This window comes from Eptatretus burgeri, chromosome 5, assembly GCF_056783735.1.
Source record: "Eptatretus burgeri isolate ZD-2024b chromosome 5, Ebu_testis_v1, whole genome shotgun sequence".
Classification (NCBI taxonomy): domain Eukaryota; kingdom Metazoa; phylum Chordata; class Myxini; order Myxiniformes; family Myxinidae; genus Eptatretus; species Eptatretus burgeri.
Window position 1 is genome coordinate 25,605,831 of NC_140965.1, and position 25,969 is coordinate 25,631,799.

General features: G+C 41.8%; 1 protein-coding gene across 4 annotated transcripts in view; it reads right to left on the minus strand.

Annotated features, from left to right (window-relative positions):
- LOC147026113 (phosphoinositide 3-kinase adapter protein 1-like) overlaps positions 1-25,969 on the minus strand; it is a 262,651-nt gene that overhangs the window by 103,933 nt on the left and 132,749 nt on the right. For all 4 annotated transcript variants that reach the window (XM_085881158.1, XM_085881157.1, XM_085881160.1 and 1 more), the window contains exon 3: positions 24,173-24,317. In XM_085881158.1, the coding sequence (XP_085737284.1) occupies positions 24,173-24,317 (145 nt within the window). The remainder of the gene's footprint in view (positions 1-24,172; positions 24,318-25,969) is intronic.

The following is a 25,969-nucleotide window of genomic DNA, read 5'->3' on the forward strand; positions in this document are numbered from 1 at the left end:
ATAAATATATAATATATACATATATATATATATATATATATAATATATATATATATAATATTATATACATATATATATATATATAATATACATATATATATATATATATAATATACATATATATAATATACATATATATAATATACATATATATAATATACATATATATAATATACATATATATATAATACATATATATATAATACACATATATATATATAATACACATATATATATATATATATATATATATATATATATATATATATATATATATATATATATATATATATATATATATATATATATATACACGAGGTGTGTTCAAAAAGTATCCGACCATTGTTCAAAAAAAAATACTCGTATCCAGATACAACAAACTTACACTAATCTCCTTCAAAGTAGTCCCCTTGGGCTGCCACACACTTCACCCAACGGTTCTGCCACTGTCGGAAGCAGTGCTGGAATGCCTTTTTGGGGATGGCGAGCAGCTGGTCCGTCTAATTCCGCATGATGTCTTCTCTGGACTGAAATCTGGTCCCTTTCAGGGGCATTTTCAGCTTGGGGAAAAGCCAGAAGTCACACGGAGCCATGTCGGGAGAGTAGGGAGGCTGAGGAAGCACAGGTGTGTTGTGTTTGGCCAGGAAACTCTGTATCAAATGTGAAGAATGGGCGGGTGCGTTATCGTGATGGAGCTGCAAATTGACCACTGCCCACAGGTCCGGCCGTTTGTGTCACACAGCGTCACGAAGGCGACGCAGTGCCTCTAGGTAGTACCCTTTGGTGATGGTTGTGCCGTGTGGTGCGAACTCATGATGAACCACACCACTGGAGTCAAAGAAGATGGTCAGCATGACTTTGACATTGCTGCGGACCTTCCTTGCTTTTTTTGGCCTTGGGGATGTTGGATGCTTCCATTGTGATGACTGCAACTTGGTTTCTGGGTCGTACCCATAAACCCAGGTCTCATCACCAGTGATCACTGTGTTGAAGAAGTTGGGATCGCTGTTCACAGTCTCCAGCATGTCCTGTGCGATCTCCAAACGGAGTTGCTTCTGCTCGATCGTTAGCAGCTTTGGCACGAACTTTGCTGAGATTCTCCTTAAGCCCAAATCCTCAGTCACAATGGAATGAACGGATCCAATGCTGACGCCCACCTCGTCTGCAAGTTCTCTGATCGTGATTCGACGATCCTGTATCAGCAGGGTCCTCACTTGGTCAATGACGATCTCATTTCGGGATGTTGAGGGCCTACCAGAACATGCTTCACTTTCCACTGATGTGCAACCATGTTTGAAGTGGTTGTACCACTCTTTTATCTGTGTGGTGCCCATTGCTTCGTTTCCGAAGGCCTGTTGAGTCTTGCGGATCGTTTCCACTTGGGAATCGCCAAGCTTTACACAAAATTTGATGCAGTAGCGTTGTTCAAGTTTTTCCGCCATTTTGTCAAAAACGAAAATCCGACAGCGCTCACTTACACTTCCTCACTCATCGGCGGTCTGTCGGCGACTGACAGCTTTTGCAGGCGGGAAAATATTCACGCATACGAATTAGGATCGCCTACATACGTGCACCAAACCACGCCTCCCTAGCTTCATTTGTTTACGCACAAAAAATTAAGGTTGGATACTTTTTGAATACACCTCGTATATGTATATATATATATATATATATATATATATATATATATATATATATATATATATATATATATATATATATATATAATACCAAGCTTGCACACTAAAAACTCGGCTCACAATCACACGATCCCTATGATATTGCTGTGGCACTTATCGGACATGCCGACAATGTTTGGGAAGTCTTGGTGTTCCATAGTACCACTTGCATTTTGCACAATGCGTATTTTTGTCATTCCCCGTGTACGGTCTGTCGTCTGCTTCCAGCTATGTTGTACTGCTATCCCGTGGATGTGCACGGGTATCGCAAGTATACATATATTGTCGCATCTAAGTATGCGTGAACACGGAATTATTCAGAGCCAGGACCTGACAGCTCGAGAGGTGATCCAAGCAGTCTTTTAAGGCACTGCGTTCATTTTTACTTTACTTTATCCATTCCCCAAGGTCATCCAAATGAGCTGAAATGACGGCAAGCCCACACGGAAAGCAGATGGCTGAAACACGCTCTTCCCTTTTAAATGATTTATTTTTAGAATGAAAAGCATAGGGAAAAGGGTCGATAAGACACTATAATAACAGAACAGACCAAGCAAGTCAAAAAGACACAAAAAGAGAGAATGGAACACGCAAATTTATATACAATGGAGAAATAAAAGCTCATATACAATGCATTCAGCAACACAGATATCACGTTCACAATACAACAATAACGCAGGTGGGACTTCCCTTTTCTTTACGATGCGCAGGGTGAACGCAGGACTTGATAGTGTCCTGAAGAAGTCAAATGGCCACAAGCAAGGCCAACAATAAGTCGGCCTTCCACTTGGCCATGTGGTCCCTTTTGTCCTTTTACCTCCAGGCCCTCAAAAACATAGGGTGATCCATCTTGGGTCAAATCTACATGAGGAATATCCTCCAAGCGAGGTCTCTGTCTTCCATGTACACCAGTCTTTTTTGGTAGACTCTCCAATCCCCACTCATGGGCACACTCATGGGCCCCCTCATGTCCTCTCACTTACACAGGGCTCACTGACTCTCTTACCCTCCTCACAAGCATATCCTTGTACCCTCATATGGACTCCCCAGTCAGAATTACATTCTCTTCTTCCTCCTGGGTGGTGTCTCCCTCTTGGTTTCCACCCACGGGGGTGGTCCCTATAAAAATCAAGATTCACCACTTATTTTGGGCTCTACAGCTCACTACACTGCCATGACTGGCACACACTGGCCAGATAGATTGCAACCAGCCTTTCTCTCACGTGGCAAGTGTGCTTCCACAATGGTAAGTCCTCACATAGCCTCACCTGCAAACAAGAGGTATTTATGCATGTATAATTAATCTGTCTACCCTGTCTATAACTTACAATGCTGCCTCCTCAGCATCACGTGTGACAAACGACTTACTCTGACAGACATGCCTGTTACATGGAAATCAAACCTACTCAAAACACATGGACCAAACTATGCTTAACACAGTCTAGCTATGGATGCCTTCCCCCTTCTTCCATATATATATATATATATATATATATATATATATATATATATATATATATATATATATATATATATATATATGTATGTACTGTTCCCATGGTCTTCTCGCTGAAGAAGCTGCACAAAGCATCAAGAAAGGCTAACAAGGTAAGCCCTTTGTCTTTATAGCTGTGGAGGAACTCTGGTAAGGGTTTGAAACGGCATTCACAAATAGAACACACATGAGAATCCCAATGCTATACAACCCCTCAGCTTCCGGACCGGTTTCATTGCTTATTGGCGAATCATCAGCGACATTGCAGACAGCAATGCACACCAATGAGACTCCCAAGCATGTACTATGTGTAAATGTCAAAAGCAGTCAAAATATAAATGATAAACAAAGACCCACTTACATCTCTCCTCTGTGAAAGTAGGGAATAACCAATGAGCTCTCACCTTATCAATTAACCTAGGTGGCCAGTATTAGATAAATAAATCGACACCTCCCATGCTCTTCTCGCTGAAGAAGCTGCATAAAGCAACCAAGAAAAGCTACCAAGGTAAGCCCTTTGCTGTTTCAAACCCTTCCCAGAGTTCCTCCATAGCTGTAAAGACATTCAGAAATAGTACACTCACGGTTTAAAACAGCAAAGGGCTTACCTTGGTAGCTTTTCTTGGTTGCTTTATGCAGCTTCTTCAGCGAGAAGAGCATGGGAGGGGTCGATTTATTTATCTAATCCTAGCCACCTGGGTTAATTGATGAGGTGAGAGCTCATTTTTTATCAGCACATCGAGGTTTCGCTCATGCTCCTCTTTAGTGGCGCGGTAGATGGTGATGTCATCTGCTATGCCAACTGGCAGATTGCTGCTGTGGCTCATCTCTTAATGTCCATGTATCATGCTGTTTGAGGCTTTCCTCGCCCACCTGAAGCAGGATCAGTGGCACCGAGTTGCTTAATTGGACAGGTGCGTGATTTTTTGGGGGGTGATGTGGTACTTCTTGTACGTTTACTTACCCATTCCCCTTTTGAACATTTGAAACGAAGTAAACGGGATTTATCGTCAACTGACTTGGCCCTTATGACCCTCTATCCCCATTATGGGATTATTAAGATAGCTGCAGAACTTGTACAAATGGCAGCCTCTTTGGAATTGCTTGTGAATGAAACTGCGAATAGTTTGATAGATATGAACTCAGGGATAATCGCCTTTCACACTGTAGCAATGCAAAATCAAATTGCTTTGGATTTAGGACTTGCAGCACAGGGGCGAACCTGCACAGTTATTGGGTCTGAATGTTGTACTGACATCAGACAAATCAGAGCACATTGCAAGTCTGAGGAGAAAAAGAGGGAAAAATTAAAGAAGATGAAGAAGCTAAGTTCCATAATTATTATACAGATGATGGAATATTTTCTTGGCTCAAAGGGAATTTTGGAGGATGGGGAACAAGTTCGGTGCAATGGATTTTTATGGGATTAATTTTGCTTGTCATTATCATTGTATTCTTCAAATGTGCCACTACAACACTGCCAGCAATGATTACCTCGTGCTTAAAGAGGAAAGCTACATCAGTCATGGTTTCTCAACAAACGCCTCTCTATAAGGATCCTGATCTTGAGGAGTTTCATGACTTGTGCAAAATTGAGATTGGAAATCCATAGGTTGATAACATGAGTATATCCGGTGACTATGGACAAATGTTATCCGCGATGCACTTATCAGCCTTGTCCCCCGAACCTTAGACCCAGGTGTGTTGAAAATGGCTTGATCGCCCATGGGGTGGATCCCTACTGCAATGGCCACCTGAAGACCCCTGCTCTATTAGATAGGGATGGCGACATGAAGGGCTGGGCTCTACGGTTTGTGCTTGAAGATGGCTGCCCAGGAAACAGATGCTCATGCAGAGGCTATGCATTTCCAATTGATTGCAAATTGATTGTGTTTTGTCCTTAAGGACAACGGGGGAAGGGGGTTGGAGAGGTGGATTTCTTCTTCTAGTAATTTTGTAATCAATCTGATTAAATATAGGCATTAATAAGAACTGTAATCTCATTTAATCTCATTATCCACTGAGTTTATCACTTGTGACATGATTAAACATAAATTCATTTACTTCTATTTAATTTGTAATCCTAATTAACACATACTTTGCCTATTGTGTGTAAATCCCATGGAATACTAAACGGCACCAGCAAGACTGCTGGCAGGAAAAATGTTTGCTTTACCAAGGCTGGAAGACAGGACAAAATGGGTAATTGGTTTATTTACTTTATTCTGATTGGTTGAGCTTAGGTCAGCTACAGGTCTCACTTGCCTGACCACCTGATATGTTCTCCTCCCATTCCGTTTCTATGGGAACCCTTTTCTGCTTCGATGGGAACTAGCCACACTCAGCTTTATATAATTCAACATCTATGGGAAAGTTCAAGCTGTTTCTCTTCTATCCTGTGTTTTTCCCAGCTATCCCTCCACCCATCCTTGCTCCAGTATAAGAGGGATTGCTTTGGGATCCTTGTGAGTGAAGTTCATTGACTGCTCTTCCATGTTCTTCCTCCGTATATACGTAATTAAAGATTCTCTTTTGTATGCTGAACTATCGGGGAAATTGAGTTATTTTCCACCACACCCACCTGAAGCAGGATCAGTTACACCTGGTTGCTCCTCGTAATGCTTCTAACTTGAAAATACAGCTCCAATCATTGCCTGAGCATCTTGAAAGCTGCCGCTAAATTTGGCGTAGTACAATCCATGTACGGAATTCCTGCAAAGTCCACAATTGTGAAAAATGGCTGTGACAACGAGGCAATGAAAAGAGGCACAGGAAACACCGGCTTGTTGTTACCTTGACAGACTCCAAGACGTGCTGCTTAATCGCTGCCACCATGCAAAATTCTGATGTTAATGATAGAGAGGCAATGTTCAAAGAGAACGATCAGGTTTATTACAGTACCAGAATCATCGCACACCAGGCAAAGCGACACCCCACAATGCCCATGCCCTGGCACACTCCCTCTTTACCCAATCACACACCAGCACTTCTGGTCCAAATAACCATTACACCATCAACCACTCACTTCAGCCAGAGCATGGAAAATGGTAAACCACCTCACTGGCAGATCAGCAAATTAGCAAGCATACCCAATATCCCCTGACCCTATATGAAAAACCTTCATCAGCAATGGCCACTATCCTAACCAGAACAGAGAATTTTCCTGCAAAGTAAATGATGAACTGAAGCACTTCTACCCTTTGGTCCCCCATTCACGGTCAGCACAATCTCCTGAATGTGGACTGGCTGTGGACTGCAGCACAGAGGAATTCAAGTCTGCCCTGAAAAGCTTGAAATGTGGGAAAGCACCCGGACCTGTTAACATTCATGCAGAACAGTTGAAGAATGCCAACACTCATATACTCCACGGGCTTAAGTACTTCATGTCCGACTGCCTCTCCTCACTCAGGATTCCAAAGTTCTGGAAGAGGGCCAATGTTTCAGCCACTCAAAAACCCAACCAGCCCAGAGACATCTCACATTGTTACAGGCCGGTATCACTGTTATCTGTCCCATTCAAGAATCTTGATAGGCTCATCCTTAACGGGATATAACCACTTGTTGAGATAGCACTCCCACCAGAACAAGCAGGCTTCATGAAGAATTGTAGCACTGAAGACCAGATTCTCTCTGCATCTGACATTATTGAGACTACCTGTGAATCACCACCTGAAATGTGGGGCTGTCTTCTTTGACATGTCTTCAGCCTATGACACAGTCTGGCACTGTCACCTGCTGCTGCAGCTGCACGAGATACTATAGGACCACGACCTAGTCCACTTTATGCAAGTCTTGATCTCCTAACACAGCTTCAGAGTCAACCTCAATGGACAATCCAGCAGAACCCACAGCCTCAAGAATGGAGTTCTGCAAGGCTCAATCTTAGCACCCCTACTGTTCAATGTGTACACATCAGACCTCCCTGAGACAACAGGTACCAAACATGCCTACGCTGACAACCTTGGGATCCTGCATCCGAGCAAGTCTTTTCAGGAAGTCGAGTCCACTGTGGAAGAAAAATAATTATATTAATGTACTCTCAATTATAATTGTTGCTGGTGCTTTATAAATTGAATTTTTTATGTTGAATTTATTGTCGAATTGGTTGATTTAATAGTCTAATTGGCTGTCAGTTATGTTTCCCTTTACCCAAGAGTCTTTTGACCTAAATATTGATAAAAGGAATGTCTTACTATGAAACAAGGTGACCTGGTTGATATCACTGCAGCTTTTGCCATGATTATGTCATTCTCTTTCACCCAGTGGACACATATTGCAGTTTGACTTCTTTTGCCTAATGCTTATCAGCCACTCCTACCAAAGCATATATATATATATATATATATATATATATATATATATATATATATATATATATATATATATATATATATATATATATATATATATATATATATATATATATATATATATATATATCAGGAAATGTAAGCTTAGTTTAGTGCAAATCATTGTGGATGTTTACATCCCAGTGTTTTGGACTCCGTGGTACCGCGCAATAAATGTTCTTTGATGAAATGTACTTTTCCTTGTGGACAGTGGATTATTTGGGTGTCAGAGACAATTGAGTAATAGGATTTACACCGAGTCGGTTAACAAAAAATTCCACAACACCACTCTCAGTTGAGATGTTGCTTCTATGAACTGCTATTACCACCAATGTCCTGCTATTACAACATCTCAATGTCCAGAAATCAGTCTGCTCTGTTTTCCACCTTCAGAGCAGAAATACAGACATGCATCCAGAAGTCAAGCGAAATAACATCCGGCTTCCCTTCACGCATGCCTCTCCCTACCTTGGCGTACAAATGGACTGGGCCAGGCAGCATGCAGAGAAAGTAGCAAAGAAAACAGCTGCTTGAGTTAACCTTATCCGCAGGCTATATGGCCACAATTATGGAGCTGATTTCACTACCTTACATGTCTCAACACTTGCCCTGGTGCATGCTCTGGCAGAATACTCCATGTCCGCATGGGGAAGGAGCCACCACACCAAGAAGGTAGATGTGCACCTCCATTCTTCCTTAAGAGTTATCAGTGGATGTCTTTGCCCTACTAACACCCATCATATCCCAGTCCTTGGGGGCATCCATCCTCATCACATTAGATGAACAGCCATTCCTAGACAAGCAGCCCCCAATGCATCTCAGAATCCCAACCACCCCCTTGTACAGCAAGCTAAGAGAACATCAACTCCCCTCACAAAATATTGAAGAGAAGCAAGCCCATTACCAGAGTAGCTCAAACCTATATCACAGCAGACAATGGCCTGACTAAACACACCTGGCACATGAAGCAATGGCATACCTACCAACCCAGCAGCTGCCTACAACACCTCACCTGTTCCACCAAGCTCCCTGGTTGTGATCTGCATCGGAAGCAATGGTGTTGTCTTAACCGGTTGCCTTAGGAACAGGGGCATTGGCAGATTCCATCACAAAATGATTCTGCTGGGATGTGACCTCCCCCAGACTGCGGATCATCTTTTGCAAGACTGCCCCATACATCGCCTAGAGGGAGGATGGCAAGAACTGCAATACTTGACCACAACGGCCTGAAGCTGGCTGCAAACAGCTAACTTCATGTCGTAAACCAGCAACTCAGAAACAGGCCACACAAAAGGAAGAATAAGAATAAGTGTGTCCAGCTGGTCTTATAGGCACAGTTTGACCAAATTGTTAAAATGAATCATGTGATTTTTTTATGTCTGTTTTAACCATGAATTGATTTTCTACCTCGAATGTGGAAAATGAAGAAGTGAGTATAAAAAAACAAATTCCAACAGAAAGTTTCATGTGCATCACCTCATTACCCCCTCCCCCCCTACTCCCCCCCTACTCCCCCCTTCCATCCCATGTACAACTACCTTTTTGCAACTCCTTCCATCCAGCGGTTCAGAAGTGCATATAAGTCAAAGAAACACACAAACAGTATGATTTTATAATATGATTAATTGCTCCTTCTATGATTTCTAATGGTTTTTATGCAGAAAATGACATTTTAAAAAATAAGACTTGTAATACCCCCTTCATACAGGGAGCAGCACTATACTGTACACATTAACGTAAAGAATTTGCATCTCCTCTCCCTCTTCCCCCACCCTGCCCCCCCTTCCCCAGGTATTCAATTTTTATCACTTAAAAACTTCCCATACATCACCCGAGGACCACTATCAGTTTTCAGCTCATTCTGTCCGGTGGTTTAGGGATCCATAGACGTGAAACATACAAACCAACAGACACTTCTCTTATAATTATACAGGGTGTATGATAAGTCAATACCCAATTTTAAATTGTTGCAACAGCTTTATTTATGAACTGATTTTAATGAAACGAAATGTAAATGATAAAGGTTCCACAGGCAAACGGAAAATAAATTTACAATTGGGCAGGACACATTATACTGTTCGAAATAGGGACGTGTTGACCAAATCAGGACAGTCAGCATATGTCCATCAATAAACCATCATAGGATCTCTCTTTTGCTCCGATGGACTGATGTTTGAAACCTCAGCTCATGCACCTCGTTTTCCATGGAGTTTAACGTACACTTATCAGCTTTGATTTGATAACAAAAATTACTTATTCCGCTTGTCTGCCCAAGCAGACCAACACCAGTCTTCATGATTCTGTTCTGTTCTTGCATCTCACAGCATGGCTGCCAGGTAGCCATCATTTCTTGGAAGAGCAGCTGTGCCACTAATGCTGTGCCCCTCTACCAGTACACTGGTATGCATTTCACCAACCTCAGAAGGATGGCAGTCTGAGTCAACTCCACCTGGTGTTAATTTAGCAGCCAACAGGGCTCAAACTCAAGGCCCAAGGATCTTAAACCAGTCACTCCAACCAGTGAGCCAACACCAAGTTTCATTCTTCATGATTACCAGATTAAATTGCATAGGCAAGCAACGCATCATCGTTCATCAATTGAAATCAGCCTAATTGAGATAATTACCTGAACAAACCCACAAAACTTCAATAACTCCAAATTTATATAAAACTCTCCAAATTTATCTAAAACTAAACAATTATATAAAAAATTGCTCACTGAATACTGTGTAATACCAGAATAATCCAAGTAATTGCGATAAGTTATACTTCACCAGACAAAATTAAAAATAATAGGAATAATTAAATCATATCAGTTTTTCAAAAATATTTCAGCATAAGCTCTTGCTACAGGACTCAAAGAATATAAAATGTGAAGTTGAAAAACTGCCAACATCTCCAGAAACCAAAAAATACTGGCTCTTGCATTATTGCACTGAAGGAAAATAAGATTATGACGGTTCGAGCACAAGTAACAACCCCCAAAATGAGTCCGCACTGCAATATTGATAAACTGCTGCAAACGTCGCCATCTCCACAACGGTATGTTGAATATTTGCCAACACCTTGTAAAATATTCATGCAGAATAATAAAGGTATTGATATATTGTTTGGAATAACACTTGCAGAAATGAAAAAAAAACGAAGATAAAAAGTGAACTCCAGGAACCATACGGTACAGTTTTGGGGGAACAAAAGTTTTTTAAAAAAAACTATAAACTAAAAACAGCAGCAGGAGGATGGGTAGAATTTCCCTTTGCCAACTGTTAATTAATAGTACAGAGTAAAAAACATGGACCACTGTCCATCCATCCACTGGGACCAACTCTGTACAGAGCGTTGGTGCTGCCGAAGCAGTCTTCTGTGCTATTTGGTACAGTCCTGGACGGGTTACCACTCCAACACAGGATACTCAAATGGCTCAATCATCCCAGCAAGCTGGTGCTCATTTTGCTGACCTCTGAAGGATGACAGGCTGAATCAACCCCACCTGATATTAATTCAACAGCTCTGCAAGATTTGAAGTCAGGACACTAGGATCCCACCACCCCAACCATTAAGCCAACACCAGGCTTACCACTGTCCCACGAAGAATAAATTCCTTTCCTGCTATTTAAATCACTCATATCGTATCAAATGTGAAGTAATTAAGGTTTTTGATGTGGGTGAGCTGTTTGTGTACATAATGAGCTATCACAGCAGGTTAAAGTGGCTCTCCTACCAAGCTCATGATGGTCAGAGTTCACTCACTTTGAATCTTTACCTTTCAGGAAAATTTGATGTCAGGCAAAGAATACCAACACACAGTAAGGCAGTATCTGCGTCACTCTCTGCTGATCTGGAATTGCGTAGGTCCTGCTCTGACAAATGGAATGTGTCTTTCAATCCTGGCAAACCTCACAAGGGAAATCAAAATCAAATCTCACAGTCTCACCCTGTCACACCGGAAAGACCATCAAACGAACCCCACTCATCTATTCCCTTGGTCAGCGACTGAAAGACGTTCAGTCTCTTCAACTTCTCGGCCTCACTGTCAACCCTGAACTATCATGGACCAAAGATTCGACAACAACAAACTTTATCTAACATCTAAATAATGCTTCTTGGTCTGAATAAAAAAAATTCTGTTTGATATTCTGATTTGCTATCCTAAAAGACAACTGAAGACCATAAGGGGAAAACCAGATGTCACTTTTTATAAATTTCAGGGTTATTGCACCTGCCAATAGTTGCCAACATAAGGTTTCCTCTCACAATATTACTTTAACAAATAACCAGGGGCGTCACATAATTTATATGGTACAAAGTTTAGCCGTGCAATGAAAAAACAAGTGTTGTCAAAGCTGAATAAGTAGAAACCCAGAGTTGTCAGTACTTTACTCCTGGCTATCTCCCTTTCATTCATGTTAACTGTTGCACCATAATATTCAGAGTTGAGAAACTAAAAAATCAAAGGTTGTAAAACTTTCACAGCATAAACTCTGAGCACTACAATAGCCTATTTGGTTATATCATGGGCTCCGTAGTTGGTGCATATCGTGGTTCAAGCCTGGTCAAACCTTTATTGTGACTTTTATGGGATCACGCCGTGACTTAATGGGTAGCGCGTCTGAGTACCCATCCTCATTCGATGTACCCACCGCCCAATCAACTTGCTTAGGTATATGAGGGAGTCACATGAGGTGACTTCGGCAATCGCGGGGGTGGTTTATCCTTGGTTTCCTCCCGTTTTCCATCATATTAAGTAGTACGGAGTAAGAAATGGAGAATCCGTCGTCATATAAGCGAAATACCTTTGAGTATGGCGTTGAACACCAATCAAACAAAAAAACAAAGACCGTTTAATGTTGAAAAATATAATCTGTGATCACCAAAGTCATGTAATGTATGCTAATAACCAACAAGCATGAATTTGCTACACATCCTGGGTTAAAATTGCATGGCAATTATTAAACAAGGGAATAACCAGTGATGTCAGTTTGGAACATTGATTCGTTCTTTGCTCTTAAATTAAATAACACAGAAGCTTAGCAAATGCTACATGCTTAATTTGATCGGCCAATGATCACTCTTCCTTTTACTGGAAAAGAAATCTATATGACAGTTATTAAACAGTCCACCAAAGTCTTGAAACTTTGTTTTTCAGTTTCTTCAAAATTGACTTATCCTGACATCTCTGGTTTTCCCCTTGTGGTCTTCAACTATGTCCTCTCCAGTAGAATGCAGAGTTTGCGAAAGGAAGTAAAAGAGTGTGATTCATCTACATACGTCAGGCTTGAATCCTGAAGGACATTTCATGATGTGTTTGAACTCCATTTTGTCATTTTTGGAAACTTCATGTTGATTACATTTCTCCTTCTTGGATTTTAAAAGCTAAAGTACATTAATGAAGTTCATTTTTTTTTCCTTGTATTCTAAGCTTCTGGATAAGATATAAAGCCTTTGAAGAATTACCATGTTGCTATCAGAATGTTGAAGCCTGGTGTTGGCTTAGTGGTTTCAGGTGGCTGGCTTGGGACCTCAGAGTCCTGAGCTCAAGCCCTTGGTTACCATTGTAATTAACACCAGGTGGGGTCGATTCAGCCTGTCATCCTTCTGAGGTTGGTGAAATGAGTACCAGTGGGTACTGGTGGGGTGATCACAACCAATGAGTACTGGTGGGGTGAGCTGGGTTGGAGTGGTGACCCATCCAAGACTGTACTCATTAACAATGAAACTGCCTAAGAAGCCTTTATGGCATGAAAATAATTGTATTATTATTATTATTATTATTATTATTATTATTATTATTAATATCGGAATGTTGATTCAAAAAAAACTTTCAGGGAGGGCCGAGGGGGTATTCTGCCTGCATCTGATGATATTTCCGAATTATTGTGCCAGCGTGAAATTTGTGCTTGATGCAAGTGACGTTAGTATCGTTTGGGACAGGAACTGAAACACTGCCAATTAATTGTACAGTTCCACCAGTACCACACCGCCAAAACTAATTTTCTTTGCAAGAAAATATTTTCATAAAATAAGAAAAGTTTTCATGAAATAAGAAAAGCATGAGGACATTCTTCTAGCCACAAGAAAAACTCTCATGGTTTTCTTATTTCAGGAAAACTTTATTACTTGAATAAAATATTTTCTTACAAAGTAAATTATTTTGACAATGCATAGAGGTATTTCATAGGAAGGTGAATGTCTGAACTGCTTTATCTGATTGAAAATGCATTTATCATGATTACACTCCGCAACGTTCTAATGAGTTGAACCCGAGGAGCACAAGACAAATTGTGTATACCTTAATATCCATTGCTGTTTCCAATAAAATTGAAAAACATTGTTCGTCATTTTTAAAGCAATGGTATCAATCAAACAGATCGATGAAAAACCTTGAAGAACCCGAGAGCAATGCTTTTAAATGAATGACTGACAAAAAGAATTCCACTTTATATTGATTGCCTTGCAAAAGACACCATGGCTCAGCCTGAACTTGAAAAATAATTCCCCAATTTTCATTCCTCTAACAGCAAATTGATCTCTTGTTTAATTTATTTCCAATCTAATTAAACCCTCTTCGGTTCATTACTTAACTATTTCCTGAGTGTTCCGACAGAAATGGAGCCAAGATGCACTCTGCTCAGATAAACAATAACATGAATAACGAGAAGGGCAATCGGTTGAGCGCATACCTCCGCTACGCAATGCCTGATACACGAGAACATATCGGGCCCAATACATTTTTGAAATATCATGCTATACAGGACTGTATCGTTTTTGAGCCCTATCTCTCAATGGTGAAGAATCACTTAAAAAATTAAATAATTCTCGTATCCAGATCCAGATTGGGATCTTCACCAAAATCGAATCAATTCGTCCTTGCGACATACCCAACCTGTCCACAACTTTTTGAGATATCGTGCTATACATCATTTTTAGCCCCGTCTCTCAATGGTGAATAATCACTTTAAAATTTTGAGTAGTCGGATCCGGATCCAGATTTCACCAAAATCTAATTAGTTCGTCCTTGTCACACACCGAACAAAATTTCATCTGGATCCATCCACAACTTTTTGAGATATCGTGCACACAAACAGACAAGCAGACAGAGAGGGGTGAAAACATAACCTCCTTCACCTTCGGTGGCAGTGGTAACAATACTACAGGGTATATCAAACCTGAACTATCACCATAAGTATAATAACCATGTGCTCCACAAGATCATTAGACAAAATTAACAATCGAAATTTTTCAATCATTTCTTTATTGAGGATCTAAAATAATTAATTCACTCATTAATTCATGCACCATGCTCAATATGGAGCATCAGTTCTGCCAGAAGCAGTTTCTTGGCAAGGGTTACAATCCTGGATGCTTCATCACTCTGACGCAGAATATTCCACTGAGGATGCAGGAATTTGTTATTTGTTCAAGGTGCATACGATATCTTGCCTTCGCGAAGGATGCAGTGGGATGTCTAACATCTATCAACTAATGCTTGCAGACGAGACAACCAGTTTAATGTCAATCCGATGGATGGCATACACATCCACACCCCACCCTGTAGGTGAAACACCAGGGTGACAAGTATACAGCTGAGCAGAGATTCAAATCCAGGCAAGACAGCTCCAAGGTGAGTAATCTAAAAAAAATAGCCCCATGGGGGACTGACAGTTATTTCCCCAACAGGTGGGGGGTGAAAATGAGGGATTATGGGGAAGGGGCCATGGCCCCCCTTCCTGAAGTGGTGCGATCATGGGGAGCACAACTTCAGTTAATGGCATGATCCTTATGTTTCATGAAGAGTTTGGGCTGTATTATGGCTGTCGGTTTCTGAAATTTCAAAAATTACCTGAATTTGAGGTGACACTCCCCCCCTTTTCAGCCTCTTATAGAGGGTGGATCTGGATTAGGAGTACAACCCCATGAGACCTTACTGTTCTGATGTATCGTACCAAATTTGGTCCAGATTGGTCATGTAGTTTGTGAGGAAAATATGTTTTAGTGAAGATGACGGATTAGGGTAGGGAGGCTGTGACCCCCTTTCCAGGGGGAGATACAGCCATGGGGTCTGGGAAGTACAACTTAAGGTTCGGGGATAGTCACGATGCCGTATGGACAGTTTGGTCTGGATCCAGTTATCGGTTTCTGAGAAGAGGGAGTTTTTGAATAAAATACCAATATTTGGAGCAAAACCCCCCTTTATAAGGGACATATCTGGATGGAGAGGACAACTCCATGAGCCCTTAATGCCCTGATGCATCGTACCAAATTTGGTCCATATCAGTCAGGTAGTTTGTGAGAAGATTTTAAAAGTCAAATGTTAATGGATGTAAGTACGTACGTACAGCGGAACACCAGGACCCACTATATGAGCGTATTTCGGAGAAATAACCTAATGAGTACATCTAAAATGCCTAATAATATTCTTGGATTTATGACTGCTGTACAATCGTGGTAATGGTGGTGCAGGTCCAAATTATTGAACATTTCTGTAAATCTGAACCTATCCTGTGCAGGATATCACTTCATCTGCAGGGTGTGAACATTTCCGCTGAGCAGCCATGGGAATCAAATCCACACTAGTGAGGGCAATACAACAAAAGGATTTACCCACTCAACCAAGAAGCCACTCTTATGTCGTGGGCAGCCAACACTGATTTCCCAAAGGAGTTAGTTTAAAGTAAAGTATTCAAATTTACCCATCCTGAACACAGACGTTTAAATGCCTGAACAATTTGGAATGTTCACCAATCCCATGTGCAGTCACTTCGTGATAAGCTGACATGTAAGACTGAAGCATCTTTCTGTACATTAAACAAATGGTCATCTTCCAAAAAGGAGATTTTAATTGAGGGCAATTTCCAGACATCTGTTTGGTAGTATGCATGCAAAGCAAGAAATCAAATCTCTTTGAATTGCTCACACAGCTGATTGAAGTTAGTTTGACTGAACTTTGGGTGGAAGTGGAAGGTCGGTGGCGGAATTGGCTTTGATTTGTAAAAAGGCAGAGGATTAGAAACACCGATGCAATATTTATTACTTGCAGCTCTCATCTCTTTGGAGGCAGATTTTTGGATAAAACAAAGAATATATTTCCGTGATGTGTCAACAGTGAAACAAATTTTAGTCACATTTCAACTACAACACAGGGTGGAGCATCATTGAAATGGCACCAATCATGAATGGTACTTTACTTTCTCATAAGGTGATGGAACTATTTCAGATTTACATCCGATAATTACATTATTTTAAGATTTTGCAAATCACATATGCCAGCTAATAATTTCGTTATTATATGCAAAAGGCCAAAAGGGAATTTTAAAAACAAATGTAAAAAAAATTACATTATTCCTGCATTCATTATTCACCTGAAATCACCTGTAAGAAATGAACAATTACATTGTTCCTGCTTGATAGTGATCAAGACATCAATAAAGTGGGGTGTTAACAATTTGGAGCTCCAAAAAACAGCAGAAATCCATCACTTTATGGAAGTTTGGCATTCCTGGAAAATGCCAGTGAAGGACAATAAAAATGCATCAAGAAAACACTAATTGGCAACTACTGTATGTACATGATGTCATGAATAAATTTCTGCCATTTTATGTCCATCAGATTGCATATAAACGTCAAGTAGGTTGCAGGATTAAAAGCACAATTCAAACTCCAGGTGGTCTCAGCAAAAAGGAATAAAACATGAATCTGAAACACTAGAATTCTGGCAAGTTGGCATGATGCCTGGAACAGGAAAAGGATCATGCAGTGGTAATCTTAGCCAAAACCTGATGACTGAATGGCATCATTACCTCTGCCACCGAAGGTGAAGGAGGTGATGTTTTCACCCCTTTCTGTCTGTCTGTTTGTTTGTCTGTTTGTGTAGGGAATATCTCAAAATTTTGCGAACAGGTTCGGTGTGGGACAAGGACGAACTGATTGTATTTTGGTGAATATCTGAATCCGGATCCGACCACTAGAATATTTTTAAGTGATTCTTCACCATTGAGAGATAGGGCAAAAATGATACATAGTATGATATCTCAAAAAGTTATGGACGGATTCGGACAAAACTTGGTGGACATGTTGGGTGTGTCACAAGAGCGAATTGATTCGGTTTTGGTGAAGATCCGAATCCGTATCTGGATACGAGAATTATTTATTTTTTTCAGTGATTCTTCACCATTGAGAGATCAGGCCAAAAACGATATAGTACTATATAGCATGATATTTCAAAAATGTATTGGGCCTGATATGTTCTCGTGGATCAGGCATGACGTAGCGGAGGAATGCGCTCCCACTGAGTGCCTGTGTAGTTATTGTCGTGTTTTTACTTATATGGAGCCATCATTGTTTTGTTTGAACCAATGAGCCTCCTCGATTCAACTCCATGTCACTGAAATTTCAAAATCTATGCAATAGTGAGGTTATGCTGATGAATCCTGCATTTTATGACATTTTATACATGTATACTGATGTTTGTTCAAAATGCTGTGCAATATTGTAAAGTACCATGTTTAGCCCCCACTGGACTTACTCCAAAATGGAGGCTTACGGATTTGGTGTCGATTTTCATGTCCGTGTGTACATGCATGTGTGCGTCAGGTCAGGTCAGGTATGCGAGCATGCGCCGGAGCAGCATGTAGCTGCGTCCACTTTCCGCCAGTACTCCAGGGGGCCTCCGTCTGGCCATCCCCCAGGCAGATGCCTGGTCCATCCCAATCTCCTTGAGATGCTGATCAACCTGCTGCAACCATGAGGCCCTGGTTGGCCCATTGACCTTCTCCACTCATGAGGCTCCCTCGCTGAGAGCATCTGGTAAGCAGGATCAGCATCAGGAAAACGAGCCACATGTCCAAACAGCCGCAGCTGACACTCACAGACAATGCAGGTAACAAATCTCATTTGAGTCTCTCTCAGCAACCACTCGTTGGATGCAAAGTTCGACCAGCAATGGCCAAGGATTCTCTGAAGAGACCTGGTACCAAAAGAATTAAGTCTCCATCTCAGATCCCTGGTCAAAGTCCAAGTTTCACTTCCAAAGAGCAAGACTGGAAGCACCAAGGACCTAAAGACTCGGACTTTCATCCTCCTGCACAGGTACCGGCAGTGCCACACCCCCATGATCCAGTGAATCCATGATTCCACAGGCCAGACTCAGACGTCTATTCACCTCTGGCTCACAGCCAGCAGAGATATGAATATCACTGCAAGGTAAGTGAATCTTTCCGTGACCTCAATGTCCTCACCACAAACAGGTATAGACAAGAGAGCAGCATCCAAGATGTCGTTGAAAGCCTGAATCTTAGTTTTAACCCAGGAAACCTGGAATCCCAGCTGCTCCAACTCCTCATTCAGCACCTCGGGCGCACCCAAAAGGATATCCAGAGTCTCTGCAAAGATGACTGCATCATCTGAAAGCAACGTCAGAGATATTGACGTTCCAAAACTATGCACCGTAGCTTCCTCTCTCTGACATCCTCCTTAGAATCCAGTCCATGCAAGCGCTGAAAAGTGTGGGGACAAGTACACACCCCTGTCAAATTCCAATCACAACTGGAAATAAATCGGAGATGATCATCTCATCTCCTCGCACTCTCAGTACCAGAGTACAGTTCAGACATCAGATTGATCATTTTTGGTGGCACCCCACGAAGACTAAGAATCCTCCAGAGGGCATCCTGATTCACTGAATCGAACGCTTTGTAGAGATCAACATAAGCTGCAAGCAGCCCCTGCCAAAACTCTCCTCTGCGTTCAGTGAGCAGCCAAAGGGCAATGATACGGTCAATTATTGTCCTCTTTGGTGTAAAGCCTGACTGCTCTGGATGCTGGTGCTCAAGCAGATGGTGGTGAACCCTATCAGGAATTATCTAGCAAAGACCTTGCCTGGCACTGAGAGCAGCGTCACTCCTCGGTAATTGTTTCATTCCTGGTGATCACCCTTCCCTGTCCAGAGAGGGACAACAAGGCCCCTCTTCCAGTCAGTTGGGATGATGCCTGTGTTCCAAACAGAGCACAGAACTGCATGCAACGACATGAGTGCAGCATTTCCACCAGCCCTGAGAAGAACATAATGGACGCCATAGATCCCAGGAGCTTATATCCATTTCAACCGGTTCACAACAGCCTGTGTTTCAACAAATGAAGGTGAATCATAGTTGATTGGATGGCCAGCAATTGGGATAGTAACACCCATGACAATCAACTCAACAGCTGGTCGATCAGCCTGCTACAGCCGCTCAAAGTAACTGGCCCAGCGGACCTTCACGTCAGACTCCTCTGTCAAGAGCCCACCACCTTCCGCTCTAACTGGATTGGTTTGGAGGAACACAACGCATGAATTCCCCTGTAAGCAGGATGAGGATCACTTGACCACAAGTGATGCTCTACCCCCTCACATATTCCTTGAACATAGGCCTCCTTGTCCACCCTCATCGCACATACAGTTTTACACCTCAACTCCCTAAGCAGCTTAGCTCTGCCATTAAGCCTGGCCCTGTGACTCTGGTCAATGGTATCCAGTGCCCCTTGAGAGACAAAATTATTCTTCGCCCCACAGTGAGTTCCAAGACATTGACCGGCAACATCAAGGATGGTGGTCTTAAAAGCACTCCACAACTCTTCAGGATTCCCAAAAGCACTCAGACCCCTCAAATCTCCACTCATCCTGTTCGCAAACTCATCAGTTCCCCTCTCATCCTTCAGCTTGCCAACATCCAGCCAAGGCTGGGATGGTACCATTCTCCCAGGTTTAACCTGCAACTTCAGAGTTGCTACCTTAAGTCTGTGGTCGGTATTGAGGAACTCCACACTCCGGTAGACCCTGCAGGTCTGGACCATCCTCCAGCGACCATCAACGAGCACATGGTCAATCTCCTTTGCCACACCACCAGCGTTGGAATACCAAGTCCAGCGATGAGCTTGTAGGCGCTGAAACCATGAACCAGCCATATTATGTCCATGACTTCTTACAAAGTCAAGGAACTTAGTGTTATTCTGGTTCACAGTTCCAGGCCCATGGGGCCCAACACATGTCTCATAACCATCTCTATCAGTTCCAGCATTGACATCCCCAAAGAGGAGAAGAGTATCTTGCATGGGGCAGTGATTAACCACAGACTCGAGTTTGGCATAGAAATCATCCTTCATGGTGAGATCACTCGCCTCATGTTGGAGTATATGCAGAGACCAGAAAATCGACACCCAAGGAGTGACGAATCCTTCGTCTCATAATATGCTCGTTGACCGGTATTACCTCAATTACCATTGGAGTCAGCTTATTGGACACAGCTACAGCAACTCCTTGGGCATGGTAACCATCAGAGCAGCCAGACCAATCGTAGGTGAAACCACCCACCATGATCTCGCCGCAATCCGGTCTCCGAACCTCAGAGAGTGCTGCAATACCGATGTCCAAACGCTTGAGCTCAGATGATAACCGAGACAGGTGATCATCCTCTCTTAGGGATGGGACATTCCAGGCACCCACCTGAAGGCACCGCCTCAGGTTAACCCAAGGAGACCACCGTCTGGTGGACGACACCTTTGTACCACCCCGACACACTCTATTGCAATCTGACCCGGGACGGTTACCCCGTGTTTTTCTTGCTATCATCAAAGAGTGGGGGTCCTGGATTTGCCCCAATCCCATCATCCTGTGAACTGCCCTGTGGAGGAAAGCTGCACAGAAGGTACTCCTACACAGAGGGTTTTCAATTTTCTTGATGGTTTTCTTTTGTTTTGTGGAGTGAAGGGTTTTACGGTGCCCGGAGTGCAAATCTTGCCACGAACCTCCGAATAAGAAATAACCCAACAGCCAGATGATATCCACAGACACAGTTGGGCACGAGATATGGATGGCCGTTGGCTCACAAGGTGCTCTTCACCCTCTTTGACAGGTTTTGTTATTAATCCTGATGGGTGTCCATATCCAAACACCCTCCTCACCAGACAATCTGGTGGGGGAGACGGTTTAGTCACCGACAACCCGAACATGAAACAGATTAGTACTTATTTACATGATACCTGTAGTAAGTCACAGATCTGATCTGGCCTGACCTGACAATATTGAGGATAGGGTATGTGTCCACAACCATATCTCGGACATGCATGGAGAGCTTTGATTTGTACTTGGCACAAAGACAACACATTATCGTGAACATATGCACATCACGGTTTTTTTTTGACATCAGATCCAAGATGGCCGACTGGCGGCCATTTTGGTTGTTAAAAAAAGTGTCGAACACGTCCTCAACCATTTCTTGAACATGCATTTATTTCTCGGACATGCATTTACCGATCTTGTTTTCTACAAGTGCCAAGTATAAAACAGACTTGGTGTTCTTCTTGCATATGGCATCTTGGCTGTCAGGTAGCTATCATTTTGCTGGACTATGCCACTGATGCTATGCCCCGACCCCCGATACCAGTAAACTGGAACTCATTTCACCAAACTTGGAAGGATGACAGGCTGAGTTAACCTCACATGGTGTTAATTCAGTAATCAACAGAGCTCAAACTCAGGACCCTAAGATCTCAAGCCAGCGACCCTGACCACAAAGCCAACACCAGGCTTAACTTAACTTAACCATGGTGATGTAATGGTTAGAGGCTTTACTTCACTTCACTTCACTTAGCCATGGGACAGATTCCATGATCTTTCCTGGGAAAGCCACAATTCCAAGCTGGCCTCAAAAGGCAGTCGCCGACTGGGAATCCTCCGTCATGCAAAGTCCTTCCTTGGCACACCTGAGCTCCTGACCATGTACAAAGCTTTCGTTGGCAGCCTGATGGAGTACTGCTTTCCCCTCTGGGCTGGTGCTCCCGCCTCTCACCTTTCTCGGCTACACACTGTGGAAACCAAGGCATTTAGAATCATTGGTATCTCCCGCAATGAGGTCGAGTCTTTGGGCCTCTCACTCTCTCACCGCAGGCAGGTCAGTGGTCTTTCTGTTTTCTTCCGTCTCCTCTCTGGCCTCACCACCCTCCTCGCTATGTCTGTGATATGTCCCCCCCCACCATATTTCCACAGGGAGTTCAAGGTCCACCAGCAATCCCCTTCTGGTAAAACTACGAAACTCAAGAATAACTGGTATCCTTCATTCTTTCATTCCACTTTTTTCCCCACCTTTTGAACAAACTCCCACTCTCTCTTCAATCCCACTCTTCCCTCTCGGTCTTCAAAACAGCTGTTCACCACCATCTCTTGCCCCATCCAAAACCATGATCTTTTCTACCCCCGCTAATCCACCCTAAACCCACCTCCTTCAAATTTCATGCTTTCCTTCCTATAAGTCCCTGTCATATAAGAACCTGAAAGTCCCTGTCGTGTCCATCTTGTTTACCCTGTGTACCTTGTCCCATCCCTCTCCTTTCCACAAATCTCCTCATGTCTCTGTTCCACACTGTTTTTTCCTTCCCTCTCCCGCACCTCTTGTCTCCTGCTAACATTGTTGTACGTTCTGTGTGTTAGCTCTCATACGAGCCTCGACATTGTGTTAAAAAAACAACAAAAAAAACAAAGGAGTGTCCGCTCTGATTCTGGGAGCTCGGTGGTTCAAACCCAGGCCAAGTCATTCCAAAGACTAAAAAAGTACATGATGCTTTCTTATTTGATGCTCAGCATTTAAAAGGATAGAACGTGGACAAACAACGTTGGGAAGGCAATGGCAATCCACCAAGTATAACCCTTGCCAAGAAACTGCTTCGGCAGCACCATCATCATGTAAAGAGTATGGTACAACAACCAACTTTCAAAAAGACCCATTAGCCCAAATTTTTACATTATCCCTTCATATTGCAACCCTAAAATATAGTAGTAACTTGCACTTTCACCTCATCACTTGACAAGTCCTGTTAAAGAGTCATGTCTCCAGTTCCTCCTTCATCTACTGATGCCAGTCAACTCACGACTGATATCAATGTGTGACAATTAAAACATGGATTATGAAATGAGCACAAACATGGGAATATTCCTGGTAGGTGTGATTGGCATTTTTATCATTTCAATGACAAGCTTGATGATTTTCATGTTTATCTGGAAATTGTCACTTGTAATATAACATCTTTATCCTTTCGGTAATGTGTGAAAAAGTCACTTCATAAGTATCAGCCATTAATAGATTAAAGAGTGGTTTCTCTGTGCAAAGTTGGCCGCCTCTGGAGCAATCACTTTGAAGCTGATTGCTTGAAACTGCATCCCAGTGTGATTATTTTCTCAGACTGTAATTCTTTGTTTAGTAAGCCCAAATGTGGTTTTCAACGCCTTTATCACTTCCCTGGAGCAGGCTTCTAAAGATGAATAGCTTAAATTTCCAAAATGAGTTGATGCAAGTTTTTACAAACCAATGTGACCTTCGGAGTGATGAGCCAGCCATGATATTGGGTGTACGTGTGTGGTGTTTGTGGTACGTGCATTGGCAAGCATACCCGCACAAAGCAAGCATTTGCATCTGAAATACCCTGATCCATACTACTTTCAAAAAAAAGAAAACAGATCACATAATTTAAACCATTTTTGTGGAACGTTTTCAAGCAAGGAAGTGTTTGAACTTGCAACATCTTCCAAATCGTCATTTTAGGACACATACATGGGATGAAGTGTTTTGTTTGTGAAGGACAGTTGAGTGGAGTTGAGAATGTAATTCATTGATTGGCATTACCAGGTGCTTTGCAACAGACGGTATATGGATTCACAGTTTGAGCAGCAATGAAAGTGGACGGTTGAGGAGGTTGTGTAAACTCCAGCTCCACTCCATCAACACTTGGTATCCTCTCTTTCAACAAAATGTGTAAATTGGTTGAGCTCTGAGAAGTAAAGAAACGTTTATTAATTATATTTATGAAAGTAGAGAAGGGTCAGAAAAAAATGAACTAGTAAGGTGTTATGGCTTACAGGAAAGAGAAGTTTAAAGTCTCCTTCACAGTTACTGTATGAACAAAGACACGAGGTTTACCTCTGCCACCGAAGGTGAAGGAGGTTATGTTTTCTTCCCTTTCTGTCTGTTTGTTACTTGCAAAATCGAAGATTTTTCAAGTATATTGATCAGTCGATATTGTTATTCTGTCTGTTTGTTTGATCGTCAATCACCGACAGGTCACAATTCCAAACCGATCATCATGAAACTTTACCAAGTTGTAGCGGTAATCTCAACTGAGAAGCCTATTGATTTTGAGGTCAAAGGTCAAAGGACATATTGAGGTCAAGTTTCTAAAATCATTTTTCATCCGATATTGCATATTGCGTCATTGATTTGGGAAACCAAATACTTTTGAGATCAAAATGTCAAAGGTCAACTCAAGGTCAAGCTTCTAAAATCATCAACTTACATCTGAAAAATCGTCAATTTAATCCGATTGACTTGGAAATTAAACAGCAATTGAATAGTGCATCACGGAATTGGGAAACCAACTATGTTTGAGATCAAAAGGTTAAAGGTCAACTCAAGGTCAAACTTCTAAAATCAACAAATTTCATCGGACAAATCGTTAATTTTCAACTGAAAAATCGTCAATTTACATCCTATTAACTTGAAAGTTGAACAGGATTTGCATCATCCATCACTGAATAATGAAAGCAACTATTTTTGAAGTCAAAAGGTCAAAGGTCAACTCAAGGTCGAACTTCTAAAATCATCAATTTTAATCTGATTGAACTGAGCTTTGATTAATATTGTCAATTATAATCTTAATGGAATGGACAATTTGATGTATCCAAGTCAACCTTTGGAGAAGGAGGTGGATTTTACAAGTATCGTGCTCCGCATGAAGTTGTGTATGGATCTGTATTAGATTTTGTGGACAGGTTGGGTGTATGACAAGGACGAACTGAATTGATATTGGTGAAGATCCAGATCCGGATCTGCCTACTCCAAATTTTTAAGTGCTTCTTCACCATTGAGAGACGGGGCCAAAAATGATATCTCACATAATATCTCAATAAGTGGTAGACATATTCAAACGAAACTTGGTGGACATGTTGGGTGTGTGACATGAACAAATTGATTCAATTTTGGTTAAGATCCGAATCCTGATCCGGATCTGATAATTGTTAAAGTGATTCTTCACCATTGAGAGATTCGGGCATTAGGGCCACAAAGCATGATATCTCAAAAATGTATTTGGTCTGATATGTTCTCGTGGATCAGGCATTGCGTGACAGAGGTACACACTCAACAGATTGTCCTTCTAGTTTGTAGTGCATCGGGTAACCAGCAAAACAAGGCCATCATTACAAACTATTTCTTGTAAACAAAATGGTTTCTGGTCTCATAAGGAGGCCAGAAATAGGAGCATGTTTATGGCAATGATTTTAAATTATGTGCAAACACAAATTAAATGCTATATTTTTTCCTCTTCGGTGCCAAGGTTCTGATTAATTTTCCTGGACAAAACTGTTTTGAATGATTACCATGGTTCTATTTTTAACTGAAGTAATTTCATCATAGATTTTGGTTTTG